Source organism: Lygodium microphyllum, chromosome 4 (genome assembly GCF_053477565.2).
Source record: "Lygodium microphyllum isolate KBCC chromosome 4, Lygodium_microphyllum_v1.1.10, whole genome shotgun sequence".
Taxonomy (NCBI): domain Eukaryota; kingdom Viridiplantae; phylum Streptophyta; class Polypodiopsida; order Schizaeales; family Lygodiaceae; genus Lygodium; species Lygodium microphyllum.
This window is the reverse complement of record NC_141138.1, coordinates 95,113,256-95,125,881: the sequence shown is the minus strand read 5'-3', so window position 1 is coordinate 95,125,881 and position 12,626 is coordinate 95,113,256. Positions and strand designations below refer to the sequence as shown.

At 43.0% G+C, this 12,626-nt stretch overlaps 1 protein-coding gene across 1 annotated transcript; it reads right to left on the bottom strand.

Annotated features, from left to right (window-relative positions):
• Nucleotides 1-3,231: 3,231 nt before the first annotated feature.
• Nucleotides 3,232-5,623, bottom strand: LOC148037346 (phenylcoumaran benzylic ether reductase IRL1-like). Its single transcript, XM_087676251.1, has 5 exons — nucleotides 5,222-5,623; nucleotides 4,868-5,002; nucleotides 4,364-4,601; nucleotides 3,752-3,955; nucleotides 3,232-3,623 (listed from the first exon to the last, which is right to left on the bottom strand). Exons 1-5 carry the CDS (start codon nucleotides 5,411-5,413, stop codon nucleotides 3,460-3,462), a joined length of 933 nt encoding a protein of 310 aa, XP_087532377.1. The 5' UTR covers nucleotides 5,414-5,623; the 3' UTR covers nucleotides 3,232-3,459.
• Nucleotides 5,624-12,626: the final 7,003 nt, after the last annotated feature.

The following is a 12,626-nucleotide window of genomic DNA, read 5'->3' as shown; positions in this document are numbered from 1 at the left end:
CTCTCCCATAACATACAAGGTGTTTAGCGTCATGTTTGGAATGCCTCTGACGTCTTTGCCTGGCACTGCTTCCCAAACACCAAATGTCCAAACTTCAATTACAGGTACTCCACGTGCAGCACCTGCACATACATCGGCTGAATCACAAGCGTCAGCCAACGCACGTGCATTTGTAGAAGCACGTGCATCCAACGAGGCAGAGGATAGTCGACACAGAGGGAGGAGGGAGAGTCGAGGGGGAGGACAAGGCTTGTGTGGAGGTTGCCTAGGAGGTGGCGAGTGATCACCCTCACCAGAAGATCACGTAAAGGAGCCTGTATGCCAGTACTATAGAGTTACAGATACTAGTGGCATCTTTCATGATGATGAAGGAAGAGATGTAATGGCGTATATGAGGAGCATCATGCATGCAACGTATAAAGATTGTTTCGTTTACTTCAAGAATCAGAAAAGCGGCTTGTGGCAGGAGATGTTGAGGGCAGTCCATAGGAGGTACCCAAATCCTGAGGGTTAGTGATTCTCGGATGATTGGGGACGCACAAAAGTGAGGGATTTGCTTCACAGCAAAAGATCCCACCTCATGACACGCGCCAAGGAGTCACTGCGGAGACAGGAGAAGGGGCGTGGAGCCTATAGCCAACTACCTATGTGCCACCGCATAGAGTGGACAAAAGCCAAGAAGAAAGCAGCAGAGAAAGTAAAGAGTCGCCAACACATGCAGAGGTGTGACGCATCCAAATGGAAACCATGGGACCGTCGTATCACGGATCGGGCAACAGAGAGTCGTGGGAGGCAGAGTTTGTAAGTATATTTTGATTTCTAGTTTTTAAAAATTTATATTTCTTTCAATTCTTTATATAATTTGTTATAATACATTGTGTCTCATAATTGTTTGTATATATCATAATTGTTTTGTAGACTACTATCGTTGATAGGATACCTACTCCTAGAGAGGTAGGTTACCATCGAGGCCATAACTGTGCAGCCACATGGCTTCACTTCTATGAGGAGGGTCTCATCACTGAGGAGCAATACAACCAGGCTATGAGGATTCAACAGCTAGAGGAGATATGTTTTTCTTACTTTCCTATTAAAAGTATAGCTAATTATAACTTTTTCTTTGCAATTCTACATAAGCAACGTTGATCTTTTGTGTGTGTAGGCGAACCTCGATGTGAAGCATAGCGAGGAGGGGAATAGCGACACTAGTAGCCATGGTAGTGCTAGCTAAGATGTTTCTTCTTTAGATTCGTAGAGGAGCACCATACCTCCTCTATGGCCTTGTTTTCTTGTATATATATTATCCATCTTTGAGCCTACTGCTTGCAGCCACGCTTTAGGTCACAAGCACTTAAACTCCCCATGTAAATGTGTTTTATCTATAATGAATACATGGATTTTTGTTTTCAATTCTCATACTTTCAGATCCATTGTGTTTTTCCCAAATGCACAATTTGATGTATGAGAAGGGGGGAAAAAAACCAGAGAGCCAACCACATACTCTCTGGTTTTTTTTTTCCAGTTGTGTTTTGTGCGTCTATCTGTGCATCTAAATTGTAGAAAACGCGTGTTTATAAGCGCGTCTAAAATGCAGAGTACACACGCTCATACATGCGCTATATAATTCAAATTTAAAAAAAGAAATTAAATATCTTTTTTTTAATGAGATTTTTTGTTTTGCATTCGCATCTATGGGCGCTTGTAAAAGCACGTTTATGGGTGTGTCTATATGCCTGTCTAATTTGCCATATAGACGCACTGGTAGATGCACAAAAGAAATTAAATAAATAATAATTTTGGTTTTTTATGCGCTTGAATTCACGCGTGTATATACGCATCTATTTCTACGTGTAAATTTCTTCATACATGTGACTATAGGCGCGAGTTTGTAGACGCACAAATAGACGGGCAGGTAGATGCACCCATAAGATTTTCTCTCAATTCAAAAATCACATCTAAAAGTGCGTCTAAGAGGCCTTTTTGTTGTAGTGTACCAATGGTGGATTCAGACAACAATATGCTATGATCGCTAAAGGGCGATGATAGACTGACATGAGATGTGGTGGTTGGAAATGTGGTGATCCCACTGGACTAGAGACTTGATTTGCAGAGAGACATGGTCTCACTACATTGATTGACTAATTGTATGGACACGGCAGCCCAGTAAGTCACTCATCTTTCTTGTTCATAGTTACTAAATTTAATTAAAATACATTATTGTATAGTGGACTAATGTGTAGTTGTTTCTTTTTTTGTAGAATCTGTTCGATGCTCCTTTGTGGTGGGAAGAGCTTTCGGATGGCGAGAATCTATAACTCGCACGTGGATTCGTGGAGCGCACATCCTCTTCTTTTTCAGTCATGTGATTTATGTAGGCATTTTCTATGCACTATATTATTATCATCCTTTGTATCTTGCCATGATTGTACCGTCACTTTTATTACGTGATCTTGTATTTATTTTATGTATCAGTCTTTTGGATTCAAGTACACTTTGTCTTCATGGAGACGAGCATTATACACTTTATTGTAACTCTTGGCTCAAATATTGCCCTGCCACAAAAAGAAAATTGCTCATAACCGTCGCTATTAGTGTCATAAATTTACTACACACATTGCTATTAGTGTCGCAGTTAGCGTCGTAAATCATCACTATATGCGTCGCTATCAGCGTATCAGCATCACATATGACTCTGATAGCGATGCATAACAACGCATATAGCGACGATAATAGCGACCGTTGTATGGCGTCGATGATACCGACGTTTTTTGCGACGACGGGGGCAAATTTTTTTATGAACATTTTCGTCACTTTGAACGTCAATATGAGGCATGTATCTTGTAGTGTTTCTTTCTTCATACATATAATGTGTGAGTGTATGTCATCATACAACGAAGAGTTAAAATTTATGTGATCAATAAAATGCTTGAATCGAAAAAACAGGAATCTCACACATCACAAAAATACAGGTTTAAAAGTTTGTCAACCCACCATAGCATTGTGGCATGTTGCCTATAAAGATACGTGTTGTTTTGTCCAAGGAAATAAAGTGCTCAATTGATCAAGGTGTCGCTCTATATGAGACACTTAGAAACTTGATTGATAACGATCTAGTCATTGAAAAGGCTTAAGTCTGCCAATTTAGAAATGACATTAAGCGAGATGATTATACAACCCAGAATCACATGCAAGCTTGGACTTATATTTCCCCATGAAACAACTGTGTACATTTTCAAAATCGTGAGCGAGCTCACACCTTATTTTATTCATGTACATTGTTATGCATTTGCATATTGCAGCTACAAATATCAAATCGTCTAGGGCCTGCACACTGTGTGGAGCTATAAAGGCTCTAAAGCTTGCACACAATGTGCGACTGTGAAAAAGAAAACTAGAGGTTGAGGGATACTAGTGCACCTTGGAAAAAACTAGAGATTGACATGTAGCAGGCCAATATCTTTACAAAAACTTGTTGAGGTATTCATCTGTAGACGTATACTTCACATCAGGGTAAAGACTGGTGGCCTCTACATCATCCTTGCCCAACTCGAAATTGCACTGGTCACCTTTAATTAGAACATCATGAAGGAGGGCAGGGAAAATATTTCCTGGGAATGGAGTCTCTGTAAAGAACCAACGCAATAAGTAAGACATTGTTTCCAAAATGAGAATTGCCAAAGTTAAAAAACATCTAAAACCATTTGACGATCTCCTACAAGGACCACCATTGTTAATGCAAAGCGTGTGCTACCTTGGATTTTTTTGACTATGTCCTCCTCTGAAACAAATTGTTTTTCAAGCACCTTCCCAATCTTCTTTTCCCACAAAGCTACTAGCTCATTCTGTGTAAGGATGTTTGTAGGTGGCCTGATATGCAAGGTTTTGTTGAGAGTCCTTGGATCATCAAGTGCCTTGATAACAAATGTCCCAACATCTTCCTCGGAGACATTGATGGCTGCAACATAATCGAAGATGAGTGAGCCCTCCATGATTTAACTAGAAGATACTAAAGAATGAAGACCGAGACAACTGTTCACCAAGTGTGCAAGAACTTAGAGCTTGGAGAGAGAGCTGAGGGCTACCATAAACTACCATGACATGAGGATGCAAAAGGCATATGATAATGATCTCAAGGCAAGGGGGAGGCTTGCAGAGGTTAGAAGTGCCCTGATGCAAAATCAAATTAGGTGATATGAGTTTTTCCTAGTTATACTATCTGATCGTAGAATCAGGGTGTTTTTCTCTTGGACTTTTTTGAGGTATTTTCCGAAGTGAAGCATCCTGGCTCAGCGTGTTAGAACTGCACATCATCGATGTTTCACTGGATCAGCTCCGAAGAAGCCGCAACCTCAACAGCACTTACTTTTGACATCTCCGCTCCCATGGATGATAACTTTGTCTCGTGGTGGCGACGTGAGGTGTGGTTGGAACAAGTTAGCGACAAAGTATCCAGCAAATCCGTTGTTGACAACGTAGGTGCGAGGGATCTGCGCCTCCTCCACAGTGCGTCGGATTCGTGCCTTGATTGCGAACATGGATTTTGCGGGCTCTAGTGCTTGCGCGCGGTCGACGTCGATGCCGAACTCCGACGGGAAAAATCTCTGCAGAAGCAACAGGGGTCCAATTTGTCAAGATTGAAGAGCAGAGTCTAATTGGGTGTAGCGGACAAGGTACAACAACAAGCAAACGCCGGAGCAAAAATCCCACATTTGCTGCACTGCAGCAGAAGGAAGCGTCAAGGCAGTACATAAAAGATCCAAGAGCCCCTCTCCAACGCTTGAGTTGCCACAAGCAGAGGGGGCGCACTTTCTTGGGCGTTCCATATACACGTGCCGAAGGCGGCCGCGCCCACGAAACATATCCTCACCTTGATAGTCCCAACTTCTTTGATTGCCGCTATTAGCTTGGTCTGCTCGGGTATCAGAGGCCCTGAAACTGTGGAGATCACCACATCCACTTGTTTAAGCGCTCCCACCAGGCTTTCGTGGTCTTCTAGTGACCCCTGTATAGCACAAACGAAGCAGTGAAAAATGACGACCGCGGTCAGAGCGTGCGAGATTCAAAGATCTTGATTATTTGTGGAAGGGCAACGCACAATTCAAAGAAGATGTAAGTTGCGCCTTGCACCGGCCATGCAATATTGACATAGCCGGCACGACTGGGCCGGGGTGTAATGTGCTGAGATCAGATTTCAGTATGAATCGGTAGGTATAATACATACCGGGAGGATGGTGATGCCGGCTGCCTTGAGAGAGGCGATGAGGTGTTGCTTCTTGGGATCGTCGGAAGTGAGGGTGGAGGGCCTGACCAGGACGTACGTGGCGTGCTGCTGCGACGCCGCTGCTGCCAACGCCACGCATTTGCCGATGTAGCCAGTCGCCCCGATCACCAGCACCTTACTGCTGCTCGACATTGTTGTTATTTACTGTCACGAATATTGCTCGCTACTTCTTTCTTGCAGTTGCTGCTGTTTCAACACGAGAGAGAGAGAGAGAGAGAGAGAGAGAGCCCCCGCAAACGATGACAATTAGAGATTACGATGCTGAAAAACTGTTGCAAGCTCAAGCCCTTGCTGTTTGTTGGCACTTCGTTGTAGCTGCGCCCTCCGGTGTTTTATAGAGAGGCCTCCGGTGTCTTATTAACCCACTTTTCAAACCTCGCTCGAGACCTCTCCTTCCCGTGAATCTTTTTCCAAGCTGACCTTTGACTGACGAAGCTTCTAAAGAATGGTGGGCCAGCAACGTTTGACTTGGACAACATCCCAAGTCCCATGTTCGTAGAACGTGGAGAGAGGGCAACGTCGGGCTCCTCTAAGGGCCAGTTCACACTAGGTCAGACGGACACATTCTCTAAAATGTTTGTCCGTTCTGATTTAGTTCACGCATAGTCGGATAGATTTTATATAAAGACTTGCGCCCTAGCTTGACAACAAATCATCATCGGCCAGTTGGTAAACTATTTCAGTTACTTTTGAATTCTACTAAATTGTCTTATTTGTCAAAGACTTACAAAATTCTCAAAGGCCAACGTATTGTGATGATATTGTGGGTAGCCTAGTGACTAAAGAGATACATAAGAAATCTATGGGCCAAAGCAAAAGTGGTCATGTGTTTGAAACTCGGGAAGATAGAGGTAGAAAATAGTATAAAGGGAAAGAAACACAATTATGGGCAGTCACATAGCGAATCGAGGTCCAAGAGCTCATATCAAGAATACTTTTATAAATGGAAGTGAGAACAAAAGGATAAGAAGAAGGATATCAAGGACATTGACAAGAAATAGGAAAAACGAAAAGTAAAGATTGAGGAAGTGAATTCCTTTTTTGGTACATGAAGATGATGGTGGTGTGTTTATTTCGTCTTCCTGCATGAGGAAATCAATGATCGGATGTGAGATAGAAGCTATGGAGTGCAAGAGGCTTGAGAGAGAGAGAGAAGAATAAAAAGAGAGTTATGTGGGCACAAAATCAATTGTACTTGTATCCTTTGCTATCTAATTCGCTTATATATGACTTTATAGTGAGTGCTTATACAATGAGTATCCAACTAGCTATATGTAATTTGTCTTTAGGCCTCCCAATTGGAGGTTGATGTGCCTTTATGGGAGTGTGACAAGAAATGAAGATACTATCCAATTCCCATAAGCACTCTACAGTCTACAAACCACTCATAAAGTAAAGACTTTGTGAGAAGTTCTACGGGGTGCAAAGCACTCAAAAGGTAAAGTCTTTGTGAGAAGATCTATAGGGCTAATATCCCTATGAATCTTGAAAATATCAATGTGCTATTAGCGACGCAAATAGCGACACTTATAGCGACAGTTGCAAAGTAAATTTCCGACGTAAATAGTGACGGTTACAGAGGGGAAAAAAATTAGGTGGCAGGGCATGCAGCCCTGCCACCCTTCTAGCTATATGTTGTAATGTCCTCGTATCTTCCGCATAGGAACCCTTCCCCACCCCCCTTAATTTTTGACTTTTTTTTTTCTCTCCCTCTCCCCCTGCCGTGTGCATGGCGGAGAGAGAGAGAGAGAGAGAGAGAGAGTGAGTGAGAGTGAGTGAGAGTGAGTGAGTGTGTGTGTGTGTGTGTGTGTGTGTGTGTGTGTGTGTGTGTGTGTGTGTGTTATGTAGAAGATGGGGGGCATGCAGCCCCCCAAGTCCTTTGTTGCAAGCTCCGGGACCTCCTTCGACTAGGTAGCAGTGCCCCTCCCCCCCTGTCACTGCAAAACGAATCCCCCCCGCGCTGGTGTGCAATCGCATCCCCCCTCTACGTTTACGGCAGACTGTAAGAAGCTCCCCCTCCCCTTTTATTGTCGAACTACAACGAAACCCCCTGCTGGCGATAACAGTGTCCCCCCCCCCCCCCCCCCCCCCCCCCCCCGTGATCCACGTAAAGGCAGTGGTTCCTCCCCCCCCCCCCCCCCCCCCCCCTGATCCGAGTGAAGGCAGTGGTTCCCCCCCCCCCCCCCCCCTCGTGATCCGCATGAAGGAGGAGAAAGAAGAGAATAAAGGGGAAGAGAAGAGAATTAATGGAAGAGAAGAGAATTAAGGGGAAGAGAATGAGAATAAGAGGAAGAAGAAGAAGGAGAAGGAAGAGAAGGAGAAGAAGAAGCGTGAGAGAGAAGAGAGAGAAGAAGAGAAGGAAGAGAGGAGAAGAAGAAGGTTGAGAGAGAAGAGAGAGGAGAGGAGGAGAAGAAGAAGGGTGAGAGAAAAGAAAGAGAAGAGGAGGAGAAGAGAAGGAAGAGAAGGGAAGAAGAGTGAGAGAAGGAGGAGAAGAAGAAGGGTGAGAGAGAAGAAGAGAAGAGGAGGAGAAGAGAAGGAAGACAAGGGAAGAAGAGTGAGGGTTTTTGGTTAGCTACTTACCATGGCCCCCAAGCGCAAGGAAGGAGTGAAGACTGCGGGAGCTACCCTAGTTGCTCAAGGGACAAGTACAGATGGAATTCATGGTGCAGTTGGACCGTTGGAATTGCGGCCATTAATGGAGCATTGGGTATAGCCAACGCGGGAATTAGCACAACTCCAGACCCCGTCTCGCGGAACCAAGTTCTCCTTGGCCTAGGGAAGAACTATTGATTTCATTCCGCCACATGAAATGATAAGGTTTTCATAATATGTCACATAAAATGATAGACTTTCTCTTAGCTTAGTGCATGATTTGTTAACTATAATTCATGGTTTACTTCCATGATTAAAATAAATACATGAAATGTTAGCTTCCATTCATAGGATGCAACTGCACAGAAGCATAGAGGACTTGTCATCTATCTTGCATTCCACGCAGAAGATAGGTCTTGATCTTACATACCACGAATAGGTTGTCTTAACCTATGATAGCCAATGTTTATGCTTGGAGACTGCATGAAATATTAGGGTAAATTTGCATTTAGAATGCTAACAGGTTCTTAGACTTTCATGGATCGCTTACAAGGAAAGATTTTTATGCATTATATGATTATCTTTTACCTATGTTAGAGCATACAGGTGATAAGTGAATTGAATTTAAACTTTTATATACTCAAGTCACATGAGACCCCGCACTTTAGGAACAAGTACTCATTGCCAGATATGAAGAGAGATAAAGATTGTTTAGACTGTACTAAATGCACCATGTGCATGCGAGATAAGTTTGATTAGAAAATTCTCCATAGCATCACACTAAGAGAGGATAGAAAGAATTTATGACAAGTCATGCAATATATTTAATGTGCTTTAAACATTACCAAGTATGTTAAAAGACATGCAAGAAAATTGAGGATTCACAACTTGGAACCCTAGAGAAAAACCCAAGGGAAAGAGGGATTCAAAAGAAGTTGAGCAATTAAACACACATGCTTGTGAGTTGTTTTTAAGGATCTTGTCTTAGATTATTGGAAGTGGATATCCTCCAGGCTTAAGCTACGCTAGTAAGCTGACTCTAAATGGAACGTTGATCAAGGCTTATGCTTGGTTGTTTCGAAAAGGATATTTCTAAGTAAATTGACTGGTTGCCTTGGTAAGACGAGATCCCTACTAAGGACAAGTGGTTTATAAGCAAAATGATTGCTTGATGTAGAAAATGATATTTTTCTTGATAGGAAATGAAAGGGATGTTTTCCTTAGTTATTGTTTGTAAGATGGGTGCTTCAGTTGTGATTGATTCCCTAAAGGAATAATTAAGGAAGGATGGCGCTAGCTACCCCCTGCTGATGGGACCTGAAATGGGCTGGCACTGGCTATAGCACTAGCCGGACCTCATGCTCATGACACACAAACACCCTCATGGCCTCGCGGACTAGGAGCATCAATATAATGCTGAAGAACACACTGTCCTAAAGCTTAATCTATGCGTTCATAGTTCATAGCCCAACATTTCCCTAAAACTCCTCAGAGGGAGAACCCTTATACATTGGCAATGCCACGATCACACACATATAGGAGGCACTCCACCGACTAATAGTCGGACCCCCACTGCAGCTCTCCTACATCGCAAGGATTGGCCCTTTGATGCACTACTAAACATATAACACAAACGAGCACAAACTCCTCTCTTTTATATTTCTCGTATTTCCAGGAGATATACCACGCTTCCTCACTTCACAGTCCCTTAGGAAACCGACCCTCTGCCCTACGACAAGGGATAACCTCACACTCTCAATCGTGGATCAAAGTCCTAAGAAAACAATTACTATGCAGTCGAGGAGATTTTCCTTCGATACCATGAACCATGCATAGTGCATAATGTGAATGGTTTAGTGCACAAACAATAGAAAATCAGCATTGTGCTTAGTGCAAAAGCATTTTTTCAATGATTTTGACTATCGCTTGTATGTGGCGTTGCATGAACCTAGCACCGAGGAGACCTCATGCTACTAGATCCTTACTTTAAATTAACGACTGATCTATATGATATGCATAAAAACCAGCAAGCTTTTCATCATTTCATTCAGTATTTAAACACCTTTTATACACTCTACCCCCTCACCCGTTTAGATTGTGCATTATTGATCGGTTTAGGATTCATTTCCATGTTTTTGTACTTTAGACCCCCCATACATCCACAAACATGAATCTTATTTTTTCTTAATTTTCAACACTCAAAATCCATTTTTTTCTTATTTTTTCCCCATTTTTCTTATTTTTCTTGTATTTATTTTCAATATTAAATAATTGAAAATACAAAATGAGTTGTGGGCTATGGCCCTTAGGTTTATTTGCAGCAAAAACACAAATTTAGTTGGTGTGTCCTATTATATTTTCCATTTATATATCAAGAACACCCAATTTTTTCATATTTCACATATTTTACGGGTTTTACACTATTAATTTCATCACAACACTTGTGATTTTCTGATTTTCTGAGTATAAACTGATCGAACTCATAGCAAACATCAACATGATGCATAATCATTCCATGGAAACAAATACTCATGAAGCAAATTGCGTAAAACATCAATTTCCTTTGTAAAAATGAGATTACCGTTCTTTGCGGGTTGCGGGTTTTTATTTGCCATGTTTCCGGACTGATTTCCAGCAGCCATTAATTTCCATGACAGTCCGGAATCAGCAATCTACCCTCCTCTTGCATCACGGAGCAATCCCATCTCGGTTGGACAAGCATCCGTCGATCCTTCTTCTTCCCACATGAATCTGCCTCTAGAGGAGAGAGAGGGAGGAGAGAGAAAGACTAGAATTGGCTCTCTTCATTCATGCCACCATTGTACGGGCAAAGACAGGCGATAAGATTGGCCAAGAGGGAGAAGATCAGCCCCAAGATCGGTTGTATGGGTTGCTTTCAGTCTACATACTCCATCTCCATCATGAGAGGGCGCAAAAAACGGCCGCCATATTGCTCCACGTTTTTTCTTCATCCCTCATTCTCTCTCCATGTTTTTTGCTTCATAAGGTGCATAAAATTTTAGGGAGGGGGTCCAAACTCAAAAGGCATGCCCAATTTTGTCCTCCCAAGTGTCTACATTTTCATATCTTGACCATTTTGTGGCCATTTCTCCGTCCGGTGTCCAAATCGAGTGCTGTAAATTTCTACGTGTCTAGCTTGACATCCCGCATTGGCTAGCAACTCTTGATAACCCGCACGACAGTCTAAAAAATTATCAAAAATCAACAAGTGTCGCTCGGGCGCCTTTAAAGCACTTGACGCTTAAAATCGTCCTAGCTGGAGCCGCCGCCTTCAACATTGAATATTTTTCCCTTGATTCGTAATTTTTAGCTATTTTTAAGCACTTCTCAGCATCAAAACTCCGCTCTCACCTACGAACTGCCAAACCCCAACCAAGGGTGTTATAAATCCGCACCGGTGGGAATGTGGATTGAACCCACTGCGAGAGGTCTGTCCGTGGAAATTACTTGGAGTAGGAGGATGCTTGGGTGCCATTGGGGGCTCTGGCTGTAAATCCCAATGCCTCTAGGCCCTACACAAGTGTTCTACGTGACTTGAGATGGGATCTTGAGGCCTTGATACTAGTTACAAGGCGGAATCTTGGGAGGATAAACCTTCAGGTTTTATTGCCGGGAGACGGAAGGATTTTTGTACGGAGGCAAAAAGGAACACTTAATTCTCCTGTATGGGCAGGAGACAAACATTAATCTGAAGATAAGTTAAGGAAGTATTTGATCTTGTTTTATCTTGTTTTCATGTCAGTGCCCTAAATTACGTAAAGGAACCTCTGATTAACAGGGTTAATTAAGGAAGCTATTTTTATGTGTTAAACATAATGTGATAGGTAATTAGATAACTAAAACAACCCCCGAGGGAAGCATGGTGGATGTGACCAATGGGTCTATCCTACGGAAGGGTGGTCTCGGTTAACGTAGAGCTTTCCTCAAAAGGAAATGTTAACGAGGAATGTTAGGGAAAGATAGACGATGACCTTAGACAATATTGGTTAGAATCCTTATTCATACCGTGTTAGAGGACCGGAATGGGACTATGCCCTACGGGCAGAGAGGTCGAGCAATGCATCCCTCTCGTTTCCCATTCTCTTTGAACCAAGTGTGGTATGAGTCTGCTTGGGTCCAGTTGTATCTACGCAAAGTGGAGCAGCTGTAGACCGACGCTAGAAGGCTGTTAGGATGACTCGACTGCTAGGAACCCGAAATTCAGGTTGATCCTAGTGGGAATGGCCGGATAAGTTCCGTTGAGGGGCAGACTCGAGAGACCCTAATTGGCAAACCCCGTGTCATTCCTTGGGAGTGTCGAGTGGCATCTTCTAGATTGATCTCTCGATGGGCTACTAAGACGTGTCCCGCAATTTGAGGGGCGGGCACGTTACAGTTGGTATCAAAGTAAAACTTCTTAATGATGCATGATTTATTAATATTTAGAACAAAGACATAACCTAAATAACCTAAGTGGTATGGCTTGACTGTCAGGCACCTTCTGCACCTACGAATGCTGATATGCAAGAGAAGAAGTTTCTTCTCAAGCAAATTAGGCCACCCGAGTTTGATGGCAAGGGAAGGACTGCTCAAGTGGACGCCGAGATCTGGATTGAGTCCATGGAGGACTATTTTGAGGTAGCAAGTACTGCATCCGCTAACCAAGGCATGCTCGCCAAACTTAAACTTACAGGCGAAGCGAGACTTTGGTGGAAACAGTGGTGCAGAGACCAAGCAATCTCAGAGGGGACAG